This window comes from Castanea sativa, chromosome 2 (assembly GCF_040712315.1).
Source record: "Castanea sativa cultivar Marrone di Chiusa Pesio chromosome 2, ASM4071231v1".
Lineage (NCBI taxonomy): Eukaryota > Viridiplantae > Streptophyta > Magnoliopsida > Fagales > Fagaceae > Castanea > Castanea sativa.
Window position 1 is genome coordinate 3292684 of NC_134014.1, and position 26573 is coordinate 3319256.

The following is a 26573-nucleotide window of genomic DNA, read 5'->3' on the forward strand; positions in this document are numbered from 1 at the left end:
TTAGCAAATAAGTACTAAGGATTAACTTTGTGTGTAATAACTTTGTGTATACCAATGATATTGTGTGTACTAAGGATTAACTTTGCGTTTATAGTAAAATAGATATTCATATGTTAAATAGCTACCAGAACTTTGTGTGTAATAACTATCAAAATTATTATACGAATAGGATTAACTTTGTGTGACATATATTTTTTATGTATATAGTTTCATACTTCTTCAAATAAAAATTTTATTTTAATTTTCTCACTTAAGAGGTAGCACATGCCACCCTACCTAGTAGTCTCAAAAGAACAAAATGAGAGAGAGAGAGAGAGAGAGAGAGAGTCAACTCAATTAGCACAAATTGGCTTATCACCACCACCACCACAACCAACATAATACAATATATTCATATGTTAAATAGCTACCAGAACTTTGTGTGTAATAACTATTGAAATTATTATATGAATATGATTAACTTTGTATGACATATGTTTTTTATGTATATAGTTTCATACATCTTCAAATAAAATTTTATTTTAATTTTCTCACTTAAGAGGTAGCACATGCCACCCTACCTAGTAGTCTCAAAAGAACAAAATGAGAGAGAGAGAGAGAGAGAGAGAGAGAGAGAGAGAGAGAGAGTCAACTCAATTAGCACAAAGTGGCTTATCACCACCACCACCACAACCAACATAATACAATAATACTAACAACAGTATTGCTACAACCATTACCATTGTCACTGTCTCCACCACCAATGACCAACTATTATTGCTAATTAGGGTATCATGTTCACCACCACCGATACCATGATATATACCATATTATCATGGTCACCAATTCATTATCATCCTCATTACAATCCTTGTTGTGACTAATTTAATACTTTAAATTCTTAACTTTTGGATATACCCAGACAAATAATAAAAAGCATAATTGATAAGATTGAAATTCCCTCAAATTTAAATTTCACCATTTTAAAAAGTTCTAATAGTTTTTCAAATTATTATTCTAAAAACAACATAAAATTAAGTTGACAATTATTTAGAATAACACAAAAAACAATTAACTAGAACTTTTACCGAAGATACTACCTAGGTATTCCGATTTTTTTTCTCCTCCCCTAAGGAGTGGTGGCATTGCATGTGGGTAGGTCCACAGGCTTAGGAGGCCTTATATTCAAGATTGGGTTGCTTTCGAAGAAATTTGAAGGAAAGAACTCAAACCCGCCATTCAAAGTCGACATCACTAGAAATTCATCTTGAGATGGGCTATGGTGGAAGCCTATTGTGTGCCATAACACTATGTCCTTGTCGTCAATGTCCTTATTCTTGCAAAAATGAACCAAACCAACCAGTTTGATTTTCATCAGTGCTACCTAATTTATTACTGGAAAAAATGCATGCCAAAATGTACATGTTAATTATTAGGCTGACAATAATATGAAAATTACTGAGTGCTCCTGGAACACGGTGACGTGATATTCTTTTTTTTTTTTTTTTTCACATTCATAATAAACCACACTAAGTGAGATCTAATATAAATGTAAGAGGAGGAAAAATCAAAATAAATGATATGAGAACACCTAATAATGACTCCAATAATACCTCCCAATTAACCCAAGTCAATCGGTATGTTTTAAATAACTAATTAGCTTATTGAACTTTCAGCACACCCAAATTTCAAGTATTCATTTATGAATTTTTTTATTTTTGCTGAATAAGTATTTATAGATTTTAAATATTAATTTAAACTTAGGTAGGGAATTTTATATGTCATGCCAACTCAACCCCATTCCCATCCTCACTATCTCAGACTCTCTCTTTCTTCTTTTAATTTTCTTTTAAATATCTTCCGGTCCACTAGCATAATTTCTTGGACTCGAAGTGAATTTATGGTTTTAGCTAAAGAATATAAGGATACAGTCCCTCATAAAAAAGAGAGTTAAATATGCTTTTATCCTTAAAAAAAGGCAATTACTTTAAACTGTAGTGATTAATTTAAATCCCTCTTGCGCTAAAGTTTAAGGACCAAATAGTGGCAAATAGTCAGGATTTTACTTTAGAGTGGCAAATTTATAACCAATATACATGTGTTTTGATACACTCATAGAAATACATAAATAATCATATTGTGAACACACATTATTATATAATACTTAAGATCAATCTAGACAATAGCATATTACTCTCTCTCTTTCTTTTCTTTTTTCTTTTTTCTTTTTTTATGGGACATATTACTCATTTTGCTAAGTTGTATGTTAATGTTCGAAAACTTGTAAAAAGATTACATATCCATTATATTTTCTTTACTTGTTAGGGCTTTTTAATATATGAATAAGTCGTATTGCACTTATATTTCTCATGCAATAATATTTAGTAATTACATAAATTTCAAGTACAACCTATTTTTGTTTCTATTTAACTCATAAAATGATTATAGTATATATAACATTTTAAAATTATAAGGTAAACAAACTGTACATGAAAAATTTTATAGTATTACTCAAAGTCAAATTATGGAGTTTATTTATAATTGATACATAAAGAATTTGAAAAATACACTCTTGCTAATTACATTAATCATTTAAGCTCCTTACATATTTTAATTTTTTTTTTCTCTTCGATTAAAATTTTTGCTTTTTTAAAAATATTTTATTTTTTCATTTTTTATAACTTTTAAACATTAAAAAATTGATAGAAATAAAAATAAATTCTTTTGAATGAAGTTTCACCTATAAAAAAAAATTATTAACCAAAAAGACAAGGAAAAAATGAAAAAAATTTATCAGAGTGTTTTGGTGTGCACTTGAGACCAACGCTATATTTTGACTTTAAAAAAAAATGGAAATAATTTTCTCCCAAAACTTATTTAACATCTTTAGTACGCATCCACTTTCCATGTTTTAATCATGAATATCACTCTTTTCTCATTTCAAAAATTTTTATATCAAGCACATACAGTTGTGAAAATTGTGCATACGAATGTGTAAAAAATGAGCGTGAGAGAATTTTTATCATTAAAAAAACCATGAATTACCTGTTTGTCCAAGTAAATAAGGTATCATCCCCTTGGCTTCGATCAACATATAACCCACCAGCCCATCTTTCTGACCTGTTATATGGTATAACCCATACATTGTAATTCGAAAATGCGCCGCGGATCTGCGGGTAATCATCCTCTAGCAGAAGTGGAATAGCAGCCGGACCTGGAACCAATCGATAGCCAACTTGGTTTCCTATTTTAGTAAACTTATTAGGGTTCACTATCAATAATTCAGTTGGTTTGTCAGTCCAAATTCTTGCATCTGATTCAGATTTTACTGGCTCTCAAATCACGGTCCAGTAACTCTTTCTAGGTGTGCTACCATCTGCTCTCATTGTTTTCATCTTGCCTTTGACAAATGAATTCTTTTCACCATCAATGTCAAGATCAAGATAACAGGTGATGTAGTGGTCATGGTTTATTGCAATAGTATTTTCCGTTACCAATGTACCATAGATGTTTTCCCTGACTTGTTTTTTGTGGGTGTATGTTGAAGCTTTTGCTTCCCAAATACCTGATAAGCCCACCTAATTAAATAGAGTGCATACGACATATATAATTGTTAGTAATAATGATTAACAGCCTCATAAAGACTTTTTAGGTATTTATTGAAAATGATCTCTTAATTTGAAACAGAGTACTTTGGAAGGTATATTTTATATATTATTTATAATTTTAATTTTTTAAAATGACTTTGATAATTTTGGTTACTTGTTTTGTTTCTAAGGGGGTGAGGGGGTCCAAGGGGTGAGAGAGAATGCTTGGGATGGAGAGGAGGAAGAGAAGTGAAAACAATACAATGAAAGTTGAAGCCATGAGTGTACTGAAACAAAGCTTTGATTTTGTTGTGTGAGATATAGTTTGGACTTTGGAGTGGAGTTTATAATAGGAGTGCATGTTCTGTCCAGATACCAATAAAATAATGGATCAACAACATCAATGTTTTATTATAAAGTGAATATAATATCTGATCTAATCCCAAATTTTAATACACCTCTGTTACACGTGAGCTGCTGACACCCTCTCTCTCTCTCTCTCTCTCTCTTTTCTTTTTCTTTTTCCTAAGAATCTAATCTCACGTCTGACCGAGGTATAATAAATTTTGGAATTAAATGAGATATTATATTCACTTTCTAATAAAATGCAGATGTGGAGATCCATTACTGGTGGGCGTAAAACACATGTTTTACGTCCTATCTGGACAGAGCTGAACATGCGCTCTAGGAAACACACAATTAATATAAAGGCCTTAAAAATATATATATATATATATATATATATATTTACGTATATTTTTTGAAACGAGGATTATGTTACTTTTTTTTTTCTTGGGGGGATATTAAAAATAGTTCGGATTTTTATTATATATTTAATATCAAATAAATAATAATGATTTATTACTAAAGAAAACAAGAACAATATTAAATTTTTTAGTAAAATAAAAATTAATTTTCAGTTCAAAATCTTGGTTTCAAAAAAATAAACACAAATAATGCTAGAGACATATCGAAATTCATTAATGTCATTTGTAAGGTCACAATTTAAGCCTAACCCAACAGTGAGAAGGGAATAGGCCCAAAAGCCCAATACAATAAAGAGCCCATTGACCCTACATCATTATTGAAGAAGTGTTTTGTACAACGGCCTAATGTTGTCAAATGAAAATGTGAACATTTAGTAGTAAAAATTAGGATAAATTACTAAATTAGTCTCTATCCTTTACGTTATATTTCAATTTGGTCTTTAACCTTTTAATTATGTCAATTTGGTCCCTAACATTTTCAATGCCGTGTCAATTTAGTCTTCGTCATTATCCTTTGGATGGAAAAAGTTGATGTGTCAAATGAAATGATACAAAATTATTTTTTATGCCACATCAATTACCAATTAACCACCACATTAAATTGTTAAAAAAAAAAAACCCAAATTAAATTTACACGCGTGAAAATGTGAGATCATTATCATCTCACTCAAGTCCCTAAAATCTGGACACATTTGAGATCAATATCATCTCACCAAATCTCAATGAGTTTTTTAAATGCTCTAGTGGGGCTGCTTAGTGCTTATGATATCTCAAGATGTAGGACAGGCTCTTTTTTAGCTTCAGGAAAAGAGTGATGGTGACGCTGGGTGCCTAAAAGGTTTTGTTTTGAATTTGGAGTTAAGGCGAGATCCACTTTCGGTGGCAAAACTTTTGATATTTAGTGAATTAGTGACCTTAGGAAAATTATTGATGATAATAGAGTTTTTGTTTTGGATTCAGAGTCTCTTTTGTATTCCAATCCAAATTCACGCACAACTTTGATATATATGGTGAATTAATTTCACTAACTGGAATGACAAGCATATTTAAGAAATGAAAGCCAAGCATATCTGCAGATTTTAAAGCATTGATCTCACTTGTGTGAAGCAGATCTTGATTTGGTTTTTTTTTTAATAAATTATTTGATGTGGCAGTACAGTTGACGGCTGATATGGCATGAAAAATAATTTTGTATTATTTCATTTGACACATCAACTTTTTCCATCCAAGAGATAATAACGAGGACTAAATTGACACAACATTGAAAAGGTTAAGGACCAAATTGACACAATTGAAAGGTTATGGATCAAATTGAAATATGGTATAAAGGATAGGGACTAACATTGTAATTTACCCTAAAATTTAACACTACATTCTCATCTAATAGTCAAAACACTTCTTAGAACAAACTCCATTGATGGTATAATATTGCAACATGTATTAAAAATAAAAAATAACATCATATTTTAACACAAGTGGCTATCACCACCGCCGCCGCTGCCGCCGCTTGCCACCCATTGCTACCATCAACTCCACCAACACCACCAAACATAATAGCATAATACTAACAACATTATTGGTAAGACTATTAAGTATTACCATTATCACTACCTCCACCACTAACAACAAACTATTATCTCTGATTACACTATTATTATCTCTTATTTTCAATGTCACCAATGCATTATCATCCCTGTTACCATACTTATTGTAACTAATTTAATACTTCAAATTCTTAACTCTCAGATATACCTAGAAAATTAATAAAAGCTTAATTGATAAGATTGAAATTCCTACAAATTTAAATTCCACCATTTTAAAAGTTCTAATAGTTTTTCAAATTATTATTCTAAAAACAACATAAAAGTTGACAATTATTTAGAATATCTAATAGCACAAGTAACATTTATCTAGAACTTCTACCGAAGATGCTAGTTATTCCGATTATTTTTTTCCAACACTAAGGAGTGGTGGCATTGCATGTGGGTAAGTCCACAGGCTTAGGAGGCCTTAAATTCAAGATTGGGTTGCTTTCGAAGAAGTTTGAAGGACGGAGCTCAAACCCACCATTCAAAGTCGGCATCACTGGAAATTCATCTTGGGAAGGGCTATGGTGGAAGCCTATTGTGTGCCATAACACTATGTCCTTGTCGTCAATATCCCTATTCCTGCAAAATGAACCAAACCAACCAGTTTGATTTTCTTCATTGTTACTTGCTTTATTACAGGAAAAAATAGCATGCGACAAAACTTCCATGCTAGTTATTAGCGGTTAACAATAATATCGAAAAATTACCAGTTGCTCCCAGAATAGGATAACATAGTACTCTTTCCTTCTAAATTCATAATAGGCCACACCATGAATTAACTAATGGAATCCACCATGAATATGAAAGGAGTAAATACCAGATTGCCATACTATGGGAACTCCTAATAATTACTTCTATATTACCTCCCAATTAATTCAAGTCAATATGTATGTTTTAAATACCAAATTCGCTTCCCCCTCAAAAAAAAAACCTAATTAGCTTAATGAAGTTTCACCCACACCCAAATTTCAAGTATTTAATTATAATTTTTTTTGCTAAATAAGCATAATTTTTTTTTTTTGAATATTAATATAAACTTAGGCATGGCTTTTACATGTCATGCCAACTCTACCCCATTCCCATCCTCACTATCTAAGGCTTTCTCTTTTCCTTCTTTTAATTTTCTTTTATATAGATCTTTTATATAATTTCTTTAAGTCGAAGCGAATTTGTGGTTTTAGCTAATGAATAGAAGGATACAGTACCTAATAAAAAAGAGAGAGTTAAATATGCTATTATCCTTAAAATTTAGCACAATTTTAATCTTAGAAGTTTGAAGTGTTTTTTTTTTTTTTTTGTCACTTAGATGACATGGTCAAATTGATCTAGAAATCATCACATCATTGCTCAATAAATAATAAAAGTGATCTTTTAAAGTTTGTTAGGAACTAAAATCAATTACTTTAAGTTTTTTAGCAACCAAATGATCACTTAAGTTTAGAGTAATCTCCTCTTGTTCCTAACAAACTAAAAGTGACAGAGTCAAGATTTAACTTAAGTGAATACTTTAAACTTAAGTGAATAATTTACATCCCTCTTACACTAAAGTTTGAGGATCTACAAGTGGAAGAGTCAAGATTTAACTTTAGAGTAACAAATTTATAACCAATATACACGTGTTTTAATACACTTGCAAAAATACTTAGATAAACATATTTTGAACACGCATTAAATATATAATACTTAAAATCAAACTAGACAATAGCATATTACTCTCTTTTTGATGAGACATATTACTCATTTTAATACTAAGTGGTATCTTAATATTCAAAAACTTGTAAGAAGATAGCATGTCTATTATATTTTCTTTACTTATTAAGGCCTTTTAATATATGAATAAGTCGTATGGCACTTATATTTCTCACGTAATAATTTATAGTAATTACATAAATTTCAAGTACAACTTATTTCTGTTTTTAGTTAACTCATAAAATGATTATATTATAACATTTTAAAATCATATGGTAATGAATTGTACGGGAAAATTTTTATAGTATAACTCAAATTCAAATTGTGGAGTTTATTATTAATTGATACATAACGAATTTGAAAAACACACTCTTGCTTATTATATTAAACATTAAATCTCCTTACATTTTTTAACTATTTTTCTCTTCCTTTAAAATTATTGTTCGTCTTTTTCAATTTTATTTTATCACATTTTCTTTATAACTTTTAAACATTAAAAATTTGATAAAATAAAAATACATTCTTTTTAATGAATTTTACCTATAAAATATATTTATTAACAAAAAAGAAAAAAGGAAAGAAAGAAAAAGCAGTATTAGGTATTTTGGTGTGCCCCTAAGACCAATGCCAAATTTTGACTTTAGAAAAAGGGCAATAATTTTCTCCCACAACTTATTTAAAATCTTCTGTACACATCCACTTTCCATATTCTAATTATTAATATCACCATTTTTCTCATTTCATCAAGCACACACAGTTGTAAAAATTGCGCGTACAAATTTGAAAAAAAAAGTATGAGAGAATTTTTATCGTTATAAAAACCATGCAATATTACCTGTTTGTCCAAGTAAATAAGGTATCATCTCCATGGCTTCGATCAGCATATAACCCACCAGCCCATCTTTCGGACCTGTTATACGGCGTAATCCATACATTGTAATTCGAAAATGCGCCGCGGATCCGTGGGTAATCATCCTCTAGTAGAAGAGGAATAGCAGCTGGACCAGGAATCAATCGATAGCCAACTTGATTTCCTATTTTAGTAAACTTATTAGTGTTCACTATCAATAATTCAATTGGTTTGTCAGTCCATATTCTTGCATCTAATTCAGTTTTTACTGGCTCTCGAATCATGGTCCAGTAACTCTTTCTGGGTGTGCTACCATCTGTTCTCATTGTTTTCATCTTGCCTTTGACAAATGAATTCTTTTCACCATCAATGTCAAGATCAAGATAACAGGTGATGTAGTGGTCATGGTTTATTGCAATAGTGTTTTCCGTTACCAATGTACCATAGATGTCTTCCTTGACTTGTTTTTTGTGAGTGTATGTTGAAGCTTTTGCTTCCAAAATACCTGATAAACCCACCTAATTAAATAGTGCATACAACATATATAGTTGTTAGTAATAATGATTAACAACCTCAAAAAGACTTTTTAGATACCACTTGATCGAAAATGATCTCTCCATTTGAAATAGAGCATTTTGAAAGGCATATTTAGAGACATGTATATTATTAATAATTTTAATTTTAAAAAATTAAATTTAAATGACATAGTACGCTATACACAGTTAGATTTCAAAAATAATATTTTAAATTTGAAATGGATCAACACAATTTCGAATGAAACCAACCGAAACAATAATGATAATTTTTTTAAAAAAACAATAAGGAAAATATTATAAATAGATGGTTTGGTTATTTAATTTCCATACCCCAAATTTAATACTGCCACTTTTCTTGAACTCCCAGTCCATGATATAGTCATAGTTGCCAATGGTTGAAACCGTCCTAACAATTAGGCTCACCCCAGGTCTAACCTCTGTTATCTGTGAAGCCAAAATAAATAAATAAATAAATAAAAATCAAACAACAAAAATCAGATGTATATGCAACTAGTGAAAACAGATAATTATATTCCAACTAACTAAAACATCATTTATAAATGATTAATGGGCCTGATTGGTTGCATTTGATAAAACTTTTGTTTTTCAAAAACAGAATATATATAAAACAGTCTGTTACAATTACTTACAAATATTGTTTGGTTGGGTGTTTTCTATTTTAAAATTTAAATTAGGACTAAAAAAATCCTTGGGCAAATGGAAACAAGGTAGGGAAAAAATGGTGTTTTTAGTTGTTTTCAATCAAAAAATGCAAACAATGTGGCAAATTTTTAATTAAAAAAAAAGAGGGGTTCAAATCCTTGTGAGTTGTGACCAAAGATGAAGTTATAAAATTTGGCTTGGAAGGCCAAATTTGAGATTGATGAACTGGTCAGTTAAACTTAAAACATATACACACAAAATTATGTGTATGAGAGAGAGAGAGAGAGAGGTTATTAGTTTTCTAATATTAGAGTACTCACCTATAAGTCTAATATATTATGTATATAAAATCATCAAAATAAATTGGCTTAAAAATAATCATCAAAATAGAGGTTATTAGTTTTCTAATATTAGAGTTACCGATAAGTCTGATATATTATGTATATAAAATCATCAAAATAAATTGGCTTAAAAATAATCATTGAAATATATATATATATATATATATATATATATATATATTGATTTTTTTAAATATTGATTTTGTTAATAAATAAAAACATTTATGATCCTTTTATACATAAAAGAAAATGACTGACCAAATGAACAGTTGATTATAAAGGATAGATTTCTTTTGTTTAAAAATAATTCTTCTTTTTTGGACAACATTAGCCAATTGTATTTTTGAGGGATACTAATTCAGTTAGCCAATATTTGTTCATTTTTCTTTGGAAGGTCATTTTGGGAGACCAAATCAATTTTTTGAATACATAAATGTGTGCGCGGATGCGCACACACACACATATATATACACAACTCTAAATTTAAAAAAAAAATTTGAACAAAAAACTTGTTATCATAAATGTTTTTATTTCTTCTTCTCCTTTATTTTTATTTTTATTTCATGGATATAGTGGATTCTCTTATACGTATTTTTTGTTGATATATTTCACAGAAAAAATTATTTGATTATAATCTCTTCTATGTTTCAAACACTTTTCAAGAAATATACTTAGTAAATATGTTTTACTTTTCTTACTTTAACATTCAAAACAAAGGCAGGTAAGGGTAAAATGAAACTGAAAGATAACGAGTAGTACTTTCAACCCCATATATATATATATAACCAAAAAGCATTGCTACTCCCTTAAAAAAAAGGTTTTTTAATGCAATTATTTTTTGTAAAATTTTTTTTGTAAACAGTTTAATTTCATTTCCTAACAATTTATGTATTTATTGTTGAATTTATTGTGTAATATTGCATGCATATATATGTTCTCGCATACCATATGCTCTCACACATCTACACTTTTATTTTTGTGTCATTGTGGGTTACAAATTTAACAAATTGTAAATAATAATAATAATAACTGAAATCTTAGCTTTGACATTCATAACCCTATTTCTTTTCTTTGCTCTATTCTTCTTGATTTCTAGCCCCCCTGCCTACCCCTGTGTGTATATACTTTTGTTTGTTGTATATTTTAGCACATAATAATAATAATAATTGACCTAGTGATAGCTCAACTATAAGCAAATGAGACAATTGCCTTAAGTCCCCAAATGTGAAAGCGCCCCATAATTCTAGTTATAATGTCATAATTTTTTATATTATGGCAACTTAGATAAATAAAATATGTTTCACACACACACACACACACAGAGAGAGAGAGAGAGAGAGAGAGAGAGAGAGAGAGAGATTTTATAAGTTTTTTGAAAAATGTTCTTAAAAAAACTGGAAAAACCCCATATTATCCTTTTAGCTCTTTTTCACTGAAAGTATCTCTTGACAAACTCACTCTTTGTCCCTTTACCCCTGAACTTATCATTGATCAAAAGTTATATTTAAGGTAAATCAGTTTTCCTTATTCTTTATATTTTATGTTTTATATACAATTAAAGTGAAACTTTTTTGTATTAATTTGATTTTTAGTTAACCCATATTTACTTGTTACGGCTGAAATTGTTGCAGATTCTAATAAAGGTTAAGTGAAGCTATGTTTTAATAAATTAGACTTATTGTTCTAACAATATATGCATGTCACAATTGCATCTGTAAAAATAAGTTTTTCATATAAATAAATAAATATATTGATAAGATCCTATTTAAGATTGACTATATTAACTACCGCACATCCTTAGTGCGATAGTTACTCAACAAGTATAAGTGCTTGTGGGGTGTGGGGGGGCAAGGGCCGAGATTCAAGTCTCCAGAAGGGAGTTTCACACACATATACACTTAGATTAGACTAGAGTAGAATTCTATCTTGTATAAAAAAAAAAATTGACTATATTAAAAAAAAAATATATATATATATATATATATAGATATATATTATGTAGATTAGCCAAATTATCAATTAATTTAAAAATATATATTAGTAGAGTTTGAATATAAAAACTTAATTAGTAACTTTGTAACTCAAAAAGAAAATTAGATTTCAAATTAAAAATTGATATTAAAATTTAAATAAGTATTATTTAATTAATATTTAGATATAAAAAGACTCATCTTAAAAATTGTCACCTTATACTCCAAAATATATTGGGTCAACCCTATCTAAACGAATGCTCCACTTTTGTCTCACCTCATCCACTCCAACTCCAAGTACTCTCCTCTATGATTATACTCTCTCTCTCTCTCTCTCTCTCTCTCTCTCTCTCTCTCTCTCTCTCTCTCTCTCTCTCTTCAAATCTCTTCCCCTTCTATATTATACAATGGAAGAGCAAGTAATTTAAGAGAATATGATTTTTTTTCAATCAAAGAGGTAGGATGGATTGGGAGTCTTGGTAGTTTCAAATCACAATATTTTCGTTCGAGTCACTAAATTAGTCAATTTCTTAGCAATTTACTCTACAATGGAAACTTAATGTGATGATGAGAAAGATGGGTTGGTTGTGAAACTAATGAGGGTGTTGTATGATTGAATGCTTAAGGTAAATTTGATAATTGTTTCATTGTTCACAACCCATTATTTTTAGTATTCACAATATTGTCACATAAAAGAGAGGGGGAGGAGGGTGGGGGAGGAAGGAAGGGTTTAGACTTTGGTGGTTTGAAAATCAAATACCACTTCCCCTGAAATCGCACTCTCTGTGTGACGCCAAGCTATATCACCTGCATATCGCTCAAATACACAAAATGCATTTGAAACTTTTACAGGCTCTCCATCCTGATTGGCATGGTACCCATCCATGAAGATTGCATTGGCTGGGCAATCTGTATGTTGTTGAAGAGATACAGTACTCAAGCCAAGCCCAAATTCTCCAGCATCCAAAAATGTTCTGTAGTACCATTCCTCCGTGGGATCCATGTAGGGCACAAATAGCTCAGAAACATGGCCTTTATATAGGACTTGGCGATGTTTATTTTCAATGGAATCAAAAAGTGTGGCTAGAGATATAACAAGACCAGCTCGGACATCAAAGGCAAGGTGTAAATTCCAGTCTGCCCAACTATGTATACCACATAAAAACTATATTAAAATCATTTCTATTTAAAAGGATGAAATTTATGATTTAGACTAAATATTGCAACATCAAATATGTATCTAGTTCCACATTATTTAAATTTTGAATAACTTGACACACCGTACACTATTAGATTTAGAACATGATTAAATTCTTAAACTATGTAATTGATATTCTTCATTCTTAAACTATGTAATTGATATTCTTCATACCAGTTGAAATAAAGAGGATCTTGTTTTATAAAAACTGAAACCCAACATTCAAAAAATTATATTTTGAAACCCTTAGTTTTAATTAATAAACAACAATTAAAATGTTTTATTCTTTATTTGGCTAACAACATTATACACATAACAATTTTCATAATTTATATAACAAATTGTGATTAATGTAACGACACTTCCACATGAGATAAGCACTGACATTATTTTTATTATAACTCAATCAAAACTTGACGATTCAGTTGATTGAAAAAAGTTATACAATTTGTGTGGCCTTATTGTTTACCTTATTGTGTGACCATTGATCTTGAAGCTGGGACCATGAGGCTGGACAACAGTGATAGGCTTTGTTTCAGCTGCAAATGGTGGCCTCATTTTTGAACCTCGATATTCAGTACCCTCAGCTTTTGGTATTGGTACCACTTCACTATCAGAGTATTTCACAATCACCATCTTATCAAGGTCCACAAGTACAGCAATACCCTCAACAGGTCTAACCCAAACATTAGGCGAGCCACCTTTGTAGAAAAAGAGTACCTTAACAAGCCTCCTACTCACGCTTTTCTCTCCGTACCATCCCACCGTGAAAACTGAAGGAACCACATCCTTTATGTCTAGCCCTCTCTTTTTGATGGACTTGATAAATGGTGGGTATTTAAATGCTAAGTCATTTGCAGCAGACTGTTCTTCAAGGTTCAGTAAAGGGAAGCCAGTGCCATTATAAATGTGCTGCGAAATGATTGAAGCATGGGATAAACTTACGACAAATTCGTAGGATTTTTCATAAGCTCGTGCAATAACAAAAGCTTGACGAGGCGGGGATTCCTTGGTGGGGTTTGAAAGCCACGAAAGAATGGTTGATTTGCTTGGCTCATTTAAGCCTACATATTGAAAGGTAAGGTTTGCCAACGAGATCGCCCTAGACCCTTTGATAATTTTGGTTACTTGTTTTATTTCTATGGGGGTGAGAGGGTCCAAGGGGTGAGAAAGAATGCTTGGGATGGAGAGGAGGAAGAGAAGTGAAAAAAATACAGTGAAGGTTGAAGCCATGAGTGTTACTGAAATAGAGCTTTGCTTTTGTTGTGTGAGATATAGTTTAGACTTTTGAGTGAAAAACATCAGCGCTAAGACAAAACACGTAAATCCTAGCCACTAAATTTGACAGAAACGACAGCTAATGGAGAAAATCTGCATATCTCACAAGTTCATGCACCAGCCTATCAGAGGGGACCGAAGCCGAATTCCACACTTGTCGTGACAGGGTGGATGCAAGCACCGAAGGGAATCTTGATTTAAGGGCTAATTTGAGATTTTATATATATATATATATATATATATACACATTATATTTAAATATGATTTTTAAAAAATTATTTGAATATTACTTAAACTTTATTCGCTTGTTTTAGATACTTTTATATGGAAAATTGCTAATTAATCACGTAATTTTTTTTTTTTTTTTTTGTAAAAGTTTATAGACACAAAATTTGGCAAAATTTTTCACACTTGTTGATGTAATAGATTGATAGTGGTAAGTAAAAATGAAATGTTAGTAGAAAATTTAGATAAAAACTAGTAAAAGTTTGTCATAGCAAAAGTTTCCAATTCATCTATTGTAAAAAATGTTGTGAAATATTTTGTCATAGATATAAATACTATTTTTCCTATTTTTTATATTTCACTTTTATATTTTATCAATTGGGAAATGTCATATGTTTTATATTTATTTATTTATTTAATAACTTACGAAAGAAAAAAATGATTACATAAAAGTTGTTATATATTGAAATAATATAAAGTGGAATATTAAAGGTAGGAGTGGGACAAAGAATATATATATTCATTGATACATAGGCCTTTAAAAAAAAACACACAAAATTGCTGTAAGAGCCGTAAAAAAATAAAAATGAAAAGTGGATCTGTCACTTTGATTAAAGGTCGGTCAAGTAAGTCAGCTTTCACTGGCCTCTGAGCACGCGCTCACACGCGTGCTCAGAGGCTCTTCTATTTTTTGGGTAATGATTAATTTAGAGTATTTAGAGGTATGATGAGTATTATGCGTTAGTAGGTGAAATAATCTTTCATCACACCCCTAGGTTTTTTTTGTGATCGGGAAATGTAGTAATTCCAAATTATAATAAATGCTCTAAATTAATCATTACCCAAAAAATAGAAGAGCCTCTGAGCACGCACGTAAGCGCGTGCTCAGAGGCTAGTATTCTGTAACTATTGTCAATTTTTGCCAATTTTATTTATGCAGTAATCAACGTGTTATTGATTGGAAGATGATGCAATAATTTAGTATTAACATTTAGGGGGAGGAAAAAAAGATCCTCTGAATAAATCTTATAAATAGTGCATATATTGAAAATGCATAATAAAATTGTAACAATAAAACTACTTACAAAATACATGTGATGACTTTTACAAAAACTATTATGAAGAAGTTGATGGATCAATGTAGAAAACTGAAATATTTACATCAAGTAAAACTATAAAATAATGCACTACATCTGAAACATGGAATATGTGAACTTATTAATATTATGTTGGCTACGGTGGAGAAGTTGGTGAAGCAATGCTATTTGATCCACATTCTAATTGCTTTCTAGCAGAATTTACCATGAACCTATGATACAAAATGTGTTAGTTTGTGTTATTAATAGAGACTTTAAAACGTACATAATAATAATAAGCACAATAAATATCAAGCATAAACGTGTAAAATGAAATATTTGAACTGACATTGTGATGATATTGCATAGCTCCATGTATGTGAAATGGTCTACTTCAACTTGGGACTTGAAGAACTATCATTTAATTACCAAAAATTTTAAAAAAAAAATTATATAGTCAACTATGTAATAGAGTTTTTTTTTTTTTTCTTTCTTTAAAGTAGACGTGGTAATGATTTATACTTCCTTTATTATCTCATCGTCCTTGACTCTCATTTTCTGTTTTTCTTTACTATTTTGGGTCTTGAAAATTGCTTTGTCCTTGGTTTTTTTTCTTCGTATCTTTTTTTTCTCATGGATGTCGTAAACCACATTGTTCTTGATTTTCATTCTCCGTTTGTCTCTGTTGGCATGAGTGTTAGAGATCACATCATCCTTCATTTTTCCTTTGTCTTTATTCCTATGGATGTTGCGCACCTCATTGCTCTTCTTGACATTGATTTGTTGTTTGTCTTTGTTTATGGAACTTCAAAATGAAGAAAAAAAATTGTTTGTATATTAAGACTATCAATTATTTATTTTCCTATTTTAAAATATACCGTAACAAACCTTTTCAATTCTTGTGACTCTAAAACTCGTTTCACTTCTTTCCAAAGCTCTTTCTTGTCAGCTCGAATAGTGAATCCCCAACCAGGTGAATAAATTGCCAATTTGCAAACATAACCCATACGCAGCATGACATTTTTAATACTAATTTTGATAAAACAATAGAAAAGGATGCTGATTAAAGATATCATTAAAAAGAAATATACCTTGTTATCAATGGCCTCCATGTTTAATAATGATTGATCATCCTTCCAATTCTCCCAATGAGTAGTAGGAATAGGATGCACTCCATTATTTAGCATAGTGGACTCGATCCTCACATTTGAGTTGGGCATCCTTCCTGTTACCAATTAATTGTTTACATAAAAAAGATCAAGAAATAAAATATTAAAACGTAGACTGCATAACCATTAAAATTTGTAAATTATTAAAATAAATTTATATGTAAGACAGTTCTTTCCAATTGTTAATTAATACCTATGATGAAGGGAACAAAACATATTTATACACAATATTTCTTGTGTGAACACCTTCCTCCTCAGGTATTGTTCCTTTTTGCACCAATAGTTTTGTGGTGGATTGGGAGACTCCCCTTGACAATGCCACATATAATTGGCCATGACTAAAAACATGATCAGAAAGATAATTTCCAACAGTTGGAATTGTCTGACCTTGCGCTTTGTTTATTGTAAGTGCAAAGCTTAAACGTATAGGAAATTGTCGTCTGATCATTACAAATGGCAAGTGTACATTTTCTGTTGTCTTCAAAGGGATTCTTGGCAAGAAAACATGTATACCCGCATATTGTCCAGTCAAAATTTCAGCATCAATTACGTTGTTAAAACATCCACGGCATATCAATCTTGTACCATTACATAATCCGGCTTTTGGATCTATATTGCGCAGCAACATAATTGGAGCACCCTTTTTTAGCCTTAATATATGTGGTGGTAAACCCCCTGGAGATATAGAATTTAGGAATTCTTGTTGATATAGATGATTATTATCTCCTTCAACCTCATTAAAAGAATGTAGCGTAAACTCATCTCCTGGGAACTGAGAAATTATCTTTGCATTAAGTTGTTCAACATCATCATTTATAGGTGTTAACAAAGCCCTATCAACCATATACCTTGCATCATTGGCATGTTCTTGCAAACTTGGAAAAACTTGATCAATCAAGTTGTATATAGAATGCTGACCCTCCCATTGCATTGCCATTGAAGGGGGTAGTTTAATCAAATCATTCATTATAAATGGTTCATTCCCATCACCAATGCGTTGTATATACTCAGCAAACTCTTCATTGTTGATAGACCTCATATTCTGCTTCAAATGTAACACTTTGACATTTTTCCATAATGGGGACTTGATTATGCATGCATCAATCATTTCTGCATTTGTACCCTTTGGAACAACCGGAAGTACTTGACGAAAATCTCCACCCAAAATTAGCACCTTCCAACCAAAAGGTAAATTTATTTCCATAATATCTTTAAATGTTCTATCTAAAGATTCGAGTACACGTCGATTTATCATTGGGGCTTCATCCCAAATAATTATGGTGGCACATCTAATAAGTTCAGCTAAGTCTGATTGCTTACTTATTGAGCAAGTAGATGAAGCATCGGGAGTTAAAGAAATCTTAACTGGAATGCGTTGTTCTTCCACCAGGGAGTAATGTTGCTGCTATGCCAAATGTAGTTATGGCAATTGTAATGTGACCTGCTTTTCTCAAGGTTGCTAATATTGTGCGATACAAAAATGTTTTCCCAGTTCCCCCTGGCCCATCGATGAAGAATATCATGCTTTCCTTACGATCAATAACTGTCATGATTTTCTCATATGCAACTCTCTGGTCGTTATTCAACTTTTCAATTAAAGTGAGTTCTTCATTTACATTAGGAACAGATAGCTCATCTTGAATGAGTCTTGGTACAGCTGAATCATTGTCACATTCTCCAGTTGATATCGGCAAATCATACTCTGTAATGTGCTTTCCATGTTGCAAGAGTAACACCCCTAAATCATTGAAAAGTTTATTTGTACGACGTGTCTCTGTTGTAACAGATGTTGATGGGTAATCTTCTACCATATATGGGTAAAACTGATTCCACAATTCTCTTACTCCAGTCGGTAGACAAAATACCAATATTGTTGCAAACAATCTACTTAAAGCTGATGGTATTCGAATGTCTCTTGCCTCAAGTAGACACTGTCGTATGTTGTTATCATTCTCTAGTAAACCCCTTTATTCAGCTGCTTGCTTAAAAGTTGGATAGGTTATCCCATTGACGGTCAATAAATCATCAAATCCTATTGGCCCTTTGACATGATTAAGAAGAACACGTAGATTGAACTTCTCTCTATCAAATGGTGAAATAGTATATATCCTGCCCACTACTTTTTTATAAGATCTTCTTCGTGTCCATATATTGTTTTTATAATCCCAACAATAATGCTCAAGAAACTCTCTATATAGATAATTTCGTGCATCATGATCAATCATATTTATATAAAAAAATTTAGTGAGCATTGTCTTTTTACTTCGCTCCAAAACATTAGCAATAGGTTCATGTGGTCTAAAGCGTACCTGTTGTCTATCTGGAAGATGAATTTGCAAACGAAAAATGGTAGGGTACATTCGATACATAGGAAAAGAAAATATCTTCCAACATGCCTCTGGAGCACATACCCATCTTGCATCAATGTACTGTTGGACCTCATCATAATTTGGCCCTAGCCTAACTTCCATAGAGACACGATCTAGGCCTTTATACACATATTTATATAAGTACTTGACACTCTTGATACTGCAACATATTTCAACATTAATATGGCAATTATATTTCAGCAGTAACCAAGGATTATATGGAACAACCCAAGTGTTATCTACCATAATCCTGTAATGATCATTCAGTGGCACGGAATTATTAGTATTATATCGTTTGTAAATAGGATATGAGTCATTGCCTTGGTAGGTTTCTGGTGAGAAGGGCTTTGGGTATCCTTTTTTACATCGCCCATTTTTCATGCACGGTGATCTTGGATTTTGTACTCCGTAAGGGCCATGTATTATATGCTTTAGTACAGCTTTATGTAATTGAGGTTGTTCCTCCTTACACGGTATTTCTGCCTTAACAACCCGATTGTAATCCTCTGGATTATGCAATTTATCATCTTCATCGAGAATTATAAACATGTGTGCATGTGGTAAACCCCTTTTTTGGAACTCAAAGACTTGCACGTATACAATAACTCTTCCGAGAACCCACTTGACCATGATATCATCTTTCAATTCTTCAAATTTCGATTTGAAAACTCTTGCAAGCAAGTCTGGACGATCTTGTGCTGTTTGTGCAGGTAAAAGCTCATTTTGGATTTCTTCCCATCCTGGATTGCACGTCATTGTGATGAATAAATCTGGCTTCCCAAACTTTTGAACCAATGACATTGCATCTTGAAATCGTTGGATCATATCGCGCAGGCTTCCCACAAATGATGAAGGTAGAATGGTTCTATGTCCAACATTTCCTATATATAAGATGAAAAGTTGGGCCATTAATAAATATTGATCCTAATTCGCCATTAATAAAGTAATGTAAATTTCAAATGTAAAGTTTACGTTACCAGTATCAATCTCTCCTTCATTGAAAGCATCTTGTAGACCTTGGTACAGATCTGCCCTAATAGAATCTTGATTGTGCTCAAACCACCTAAGCTTGTATGTTTCAATTTTTACATAATTATCAACAACATACTGTTGGGAAAGGCGTCCTCCAAATCAAATCATTGATAGAGCATCGTCGCGAATCTTCGACATTAGTAAAAATAGATGTAGGTTCAATTAGTTTAAAATGTAAGCGGCATTTTGCACTAACAGATTGAAAATAATAAAACTGTTACCTGAAAGATGTATGCATAATGATTGCGACATGACACTTTATTTCTATTAGCGTCACGTGTGTTGATATCCCATCCATATGTTCCAAATGACCAGCTTCTTCTCCTCCTAGAATAATAGCTGCCACTTGGGAAGCACTGGGAAGGCAATATTGAGGTTGGTTTAGAGGTTGTTCTTTAATGAGGAGTTTACATTGATGTAAATTTGGACTTCGAGATAATTGACGAAATTTCTCCACAAATGGATTGTGCATGTCTAAGATCCTTTGAATAAGTCTCACAATATCTTCATGAGCTTCTACAGATTGAGACATTCTGCGTTGTATTTCAAGATCGGTGTCGTAGATATACAATTGTAGATGCCGCACACTTAGAGGTGTATGTGGTAAAAGACTACTAATTCTATGATAGATGGCACCTTGGACACGAAATGTATATATTCCTCGACTATTTGAGGCCACGCTTTCATCCACATGCATACCCATTGAGGTAAATGCAAACATGTTGTTATAAAACCGTATATATTGCCTGAAATGTCTGCCCCGTGGTGTTTGCTCACAAATGAGCTCCATAAATTCAGGACAAATTGGTAAATTGGGGAAGGATATTTTTCCATCCTTGCAACACATCAAAGATGTCTCTCGATGGAACAAACGGGCATTACAAAAGTGACATGTCTTTGGTTGTGGTAGTTGGTACCTAATGGTCTCCATACCTTCTTTAAAATCCTTTGCACAATTGTATCTGCCTCGCATACAATTTATTACATGTGCAGTACCGTCAAATGTGTTGTCAACGCCTAATTTTTATTTTGAGGAAAAAATTAGTGATAAAGAGTGTTATGATAGTTGTGAAAGAAAATATTAAAATTGTACCAAATATTATGTTGTGAAATAAGCAAAATATTAATAATGTTTCGAATATGCAGCTTATTAACAAATAATAAAATTGATAATGATAAACATGTAAATTGAAATGAAAATGGTGACATTAAGTGACGAACCTTGTTCTCTATAGCCATCCCCATGATTTTGATCATTTATATCTTCAACTTCTTTAGTTCTTTCTACAGCTACAATGTGATTATAGAAAAATGCTCAATTAGTGTAATTATATATAAAAAAACAATGATGAAAGCTCTATAGAAGGATATAAACATGAAAATAAAAATAAAAATGGTGACATTGAGTAATAAACCTTGCTCTCTGTGGGCATCCCCTTGGTTATGCTCAACAATATTTTCAACTCCTTCAATTCTTTCTGTAACTACAATGTAATTATATAAAATGCTCAATTGGTTTAATTATATATAAAAAATAATGGTGAAAGCTTTATAAATATATTATATAAAACTTACCATTATTAACATCAGAATTTATATGACTTGGTCCAGCCTTAAAGACATTTGCCATTATAGTTGGATAGGTTGGAAGGAGACCTAAGTTTAATATTATAAATATTAACTTAGTAATTTTGTATACATTGACATACAACTAACATGCCAAAAACTATGGATTTTCTCAAAATAATAAGATTGCAAGCAATGAAGAATGTTTAAAGATATAAAACTATAATCTTACCACTGACTTCTTGCATAGCCCTATGCTCAACTGGCATATTGCGTGCCAAGTTACGAATATGTGTAAGATGACAACTTCATCCAGCCTCGTGATTAGGTAGTATTAGTGATGGGTTTGTTGATGTTGAATTAGAATGTACATCTTCTTCATTCAAATTTGTTGGGCCTCCCACTAAAATGTGACCACCACCCAAAGTTTGTTGTCTTTGTTTTGCGTAATTGGCACGACGTCTTGCCAATCGAATATTTCTGCTTTCATTGTCTTCTCTTTGTATTCTCAAGCGAGCATAATATCTCCATTGTTCTCGAAGACGTTCTATGTCATCGGTATTCACCATCGCTGTATTTTGTGAACTCATTTCTACATAGAATTAAATTAAATTTATAGTGGTCGTTGCGCATACATACACAATAATGAATAGATTTTTCCTTCTCACAAATAGGGTGTATTCAAACCTCAATAAAGTGAACTAATTTTGAACAAATTAATCACATGTAAGAATTGTAATAATATGTGTAATTGTAATAAATTTTTAGTAAAATAGGAGAAATAAGTTACACTTCTTAAAGTTATTAAATTATTATTTTAGGTATAAGTTTTGAGAATATATTTGAATTTAGGTTATGATTTGTTAGATCAATATGACGAAAACAAAACCATGCCATTTTGGTTAATTTGGATGAGAAAATAATGTGTCTGTTTGTAACTTTGTGTGTTTGTGTGTAAGTGTAAGAGAGAGAAGAAGTGGCTTAGTGACTTTAGAAGTTGAGAGTTGTGGAGGTGATGAGGAAGATGAAAGTCTTTAAGGGTATTTAAAGGATTTGAATGTACATTTAATTTCTCACTTTACCGGATATAAATATTGTGGGGACTAAAAGAACTTACGTGGGTATTTGGGCCTTAGGTTTTATGGATGGGCATTGATTCGTTCTGGACTAAAGGCCCCTGGAGCTGCAGGTCGGCCCATGAGTCGAGAGTCCGAGAATTCGTCCAAGGACGAATCTCTCCTCGGATAGACTCGCGAAGACCCTGGGATTTGCCAAGAAGATCAAGGCAGTGTTCTGGTCGAACCGTTGGTTAAGAGGGGGATCTATATACTTTCTAGACGCCATGGAGTGAAGGAAATATCTTAAAAAAAGGTTGCTACTTCCCCATTAAAGACTCTGCATCTACCTTCCTGGCTGCATTAATGGGGAAATGACCCCTGAACAGTAAAAGTCAGCCTTCTTGTTATTATTTGAAGACTTCTAGAGGGTGGTGGATGGGACAGGTGTCCCATAGGGTAATTTGCGTTACACGTGGATAAAGTGGGAAGAAGAAGAAGTATTTAAGGGGAAGAGGGAGGTGATTAAGAAGAAAAAAGGGAGGGAGAACTGTAACCTTTGAAAGAGAAAAAGAAATAATATACATAAATCATCATCGACTTACGTCTGAGGAGGTTCATTTGCCCTACTTGTCCATTGTTTGCAACTACTGTAACATCCTAGTCTGTTCATCAAATTTCGGATATCACCTAACTAGATTTCGAGCCCACACTCTATAAATTTATTGTTTAAGGCTCATTGGGCCTGAGCCCACGTGTGTTTTTTGGGTCTAGGCGCAATTATGCACTTACAAATAAATATGCAAAGAGGCGCCGAAGTTTGAAAAGAAAAATATTGTTGTTTTACGTTAAAATTTTTTTAATCTCTTGTTTACTAAAGTGCCCTTAATTATCCATAAAAAAATACCCTTAATTACATGGGACATACTAATACATGGCTTGCATTTTTGAATTGGGATTTGGATGCTTCTACTAATTTTTACATTAGTGAGTATCTAATGAGTTTTAAATTGACAGACTATCATTATCAATACTTATATTGTATTTTATAAGGTACGTAACATTTTCTATGGAATAGTAAATTAATAAGATTTTTGTTAAAGGAAATGTTCCTAAAAAGATCCTAAAATTTAGTAACTATACATCTACATTTCTGGTGTTGTTGATGTTGTTCTTTTTTTCAAATTTTATGTATGATAGTTATCATTTTTTGTCTAATCCTATAATGTTGTTTTTTTAATCCTAAAATTTAGTCATTTACTACACATTCATAACATAAGTAAATAAAAGCTTAAATTGAAATTTTTATGGCAAGAGATAGACATTAATAATACTCTAATAATACTAAAATTAGGATAGAATAATATCAAATAAATATGCAAAGAGGCGCGGAAGTTTGAAAAAACAAATATTGTTGTTTTACGTTAAAACTTTTTTAATCTCTTGTTTACTTAAGTGCCCTTAATTATCCATAAAAAAATACGCTTAATTACGTGGGACATACTGATACATGGCTTGCATTTTTAGATTGGGATTTGGATGCTTCTACTAAATTTTAAAAAAACTTAGTATTCCTATTGGGTTTTTGTTAAACCACCTTTAATAATACTTTATCGTATTTTTTTTTTCTTCTCAACAAACAATCATGAAGTAAGTCTATAGTACTTTATAGTATTATTGCTATTTCCTTTGTATTGTTAGTAAATCTAATAGTCTTCATGATTGCTATTAGCCTATTACTAAAATTAGTTTTTTAATCCTAAAAAAAAAAAAGTAGTAACTTCTCACGTAATTTCTACTAAAAAAAATTAGTATTATTAGACGTTAATAATACTATAATAATACTAAAAATTGAGATAGACGTTATTTATAGTATTATTTATAATAGTACTAAAATTAGTTTTTTACTTAAGATATAGACGTTATAGTATTATTTATAGTATTATTACTTTAGTTGTTCTTTATAGTATTTTTTTTTCTTCTCAACAAATAATCATGAAGTTAGTCTATAGTACTTTATAGTATTATCGCTACTTCCTTTGTATTGTTAGTAAGTCTAATAGTCTTCATGATTGCTATTAGCCTATTACTAAAATTAGTTTTCTAATCCTAAAAAAAAAATTAGTTTTTTAATCTTAAAATTTAGGCATTTACTAAACATCCATAACATAAGTAAATAAAAGCTTAAATTTCAAATTTTATGGCAGGAGATACACGTTTCTTTTGGTGTTGTTGTTTTTTTTAAAAAAAAATTAATAACATTTATCAATTTTTGTTTAATTCAAAAATTTAGTTTTTTAGTCCTAAAAGTTAGCCACTTACTACACATCCATAACAAAAGTTAAAAATAGTTGAAATTTCAAATATATCAACAACATCAACAATCTTTAAAACTGAGAAAAAGGTACGTAATATTTTTTTATGAAGTAGTAAATTAATACTTATGGAAAAAAATTTTAATTGAATTTGACCTAGAATTATACAAATGATAAATATAGTTTCTATTACAAAAGAAATTTTTTTACAACAATTTCTTAGATATGGATTAGTAGGAGTAGATAGTTTTAATGTTTGAGTTGTATTTGAACCGTATTATACTATTTTTAGTGTCAGTGGTTTCCTACTGTGGGCATAAGTTTAGGAGATGTGGTTCCTTTATTTTAGGTCTTTAATGTTACTTGAGAAGTTACTACTTAAACAGTTGAAGTTTTTTTCAAAAAATCTTCACAGTTCCTACTTCCTAGAGGTCAGTATTAATTTCTTCGGTCAAATTCAAACTTTTATCTCCTCGTTTTCTTTTGTTCTACTAATTTTTACAATAGCTGAGTATCCAATGAGTTTGAAATTGACAAACTATGATTATCAATACTTATATTGACATAGAATTAGACAAATGATAAATATAGTTTCTATTACAAAAGAAATTTTTTTACAAAAATTTCTTAGATAACAACCACTTTATGTGAGCTTTAATACATATAATAATTCTTGTAAAGTCTCTTGTAAGTGCACAATTGCACCTGGACCCAAGAACAGTTATGGGCTCAGGCCCAATGAGCCTTAAACAATACGAATTTGTAGAGCGTGGGCTTGAAACCCAGGTTAGAAGTATGTGGGGATTAAATGACAAACTAAGGATTTCGAATACGCTTCGCGCGACGTAACTTCCTCTTTAAACGATTAATTTCCCTCTGCATGGATTTAGAACCCTCATCGTGAGTAGTGCTACCTCCTCCATGAGTATGGCTAGCGCCTGGGTATTCTGTATGGACGCTTCCCTCACGATCCCTACGATGTTCAAGACGTTCAAAGTGATCTTCCGGTTGTGATCCTTGTGACTCTGCATGGTGAGAGCCTAAGCCTGCCATAATATCCCTACCTCTTCTAGACTAGATTCCCACAGACGGCGCCAATTGTAAGTGCACAATTGCACCTGGACCCAAGAACAGTTATGGGCTCAGGCCCAATGAGCCTTAAACAATACGAATTTGTAGAGCGTGGGCTTGAAACCCAGGTTAGAAGTATGTGGGGATTAAATGACAAACTAAGGATTTCGAATACTTGGAAACAATAAGGAATATTGTAAATTGGCCTCCTCGGACGTAAACCGAGAGCTGTTCTTATATTATATCCC

The 26573-nt window shown here is 31.4% G+C and overlaps 1 protein-coding gene and 2 pseudogenes across 1 annotated transcript; all 3 read right to left on the reverse strand.

Annotated features, from left to right (window-relative positions):
* Positions 1–1108: 1108 nt before the first annotated feature.
* LOC142624321 (amine oxidase [copper-containing] alpha 2, peroxisomal-like) lies at positions 1109–5885 on the reverse strand (annotated as a pseudogene).
* A 190-nt stretch (positions 5886–6075) lies between these two features.
* Positions 6076–14435, reverse strand: LOC142623984 (amine oxidase [copper-containing] alpha 2, peroxisomal-like). The gene is made up of 5 exons (XM_075797471.1): positions 13639–14435; positions 12732–13116; positions 9328–9441; positions 8447–8979; positions 6076–6501 (listed from the first exon to the last, which is right to left on the reverse strand). Exons 1-5 carry the CDS (start codon positions 14400–14402, stop codon positions 6294–6296), a joined length of 2004 nt encoding a protein of 667 aa, XP_075653586.1. The 5' UTR covers positions 14403–14435; the 3' UTR covers positions 6076–6293.
* Positions 14436–15905: 1470 nt separating this feature from the next.
* LOC142624322 (uncharacterized) lies at positions 15906–21021 on the reverse strand (annotated as a pseudogene).
* Between the last annotated feature and the right edge of the window lie 5552 nt (positions 21022–26573).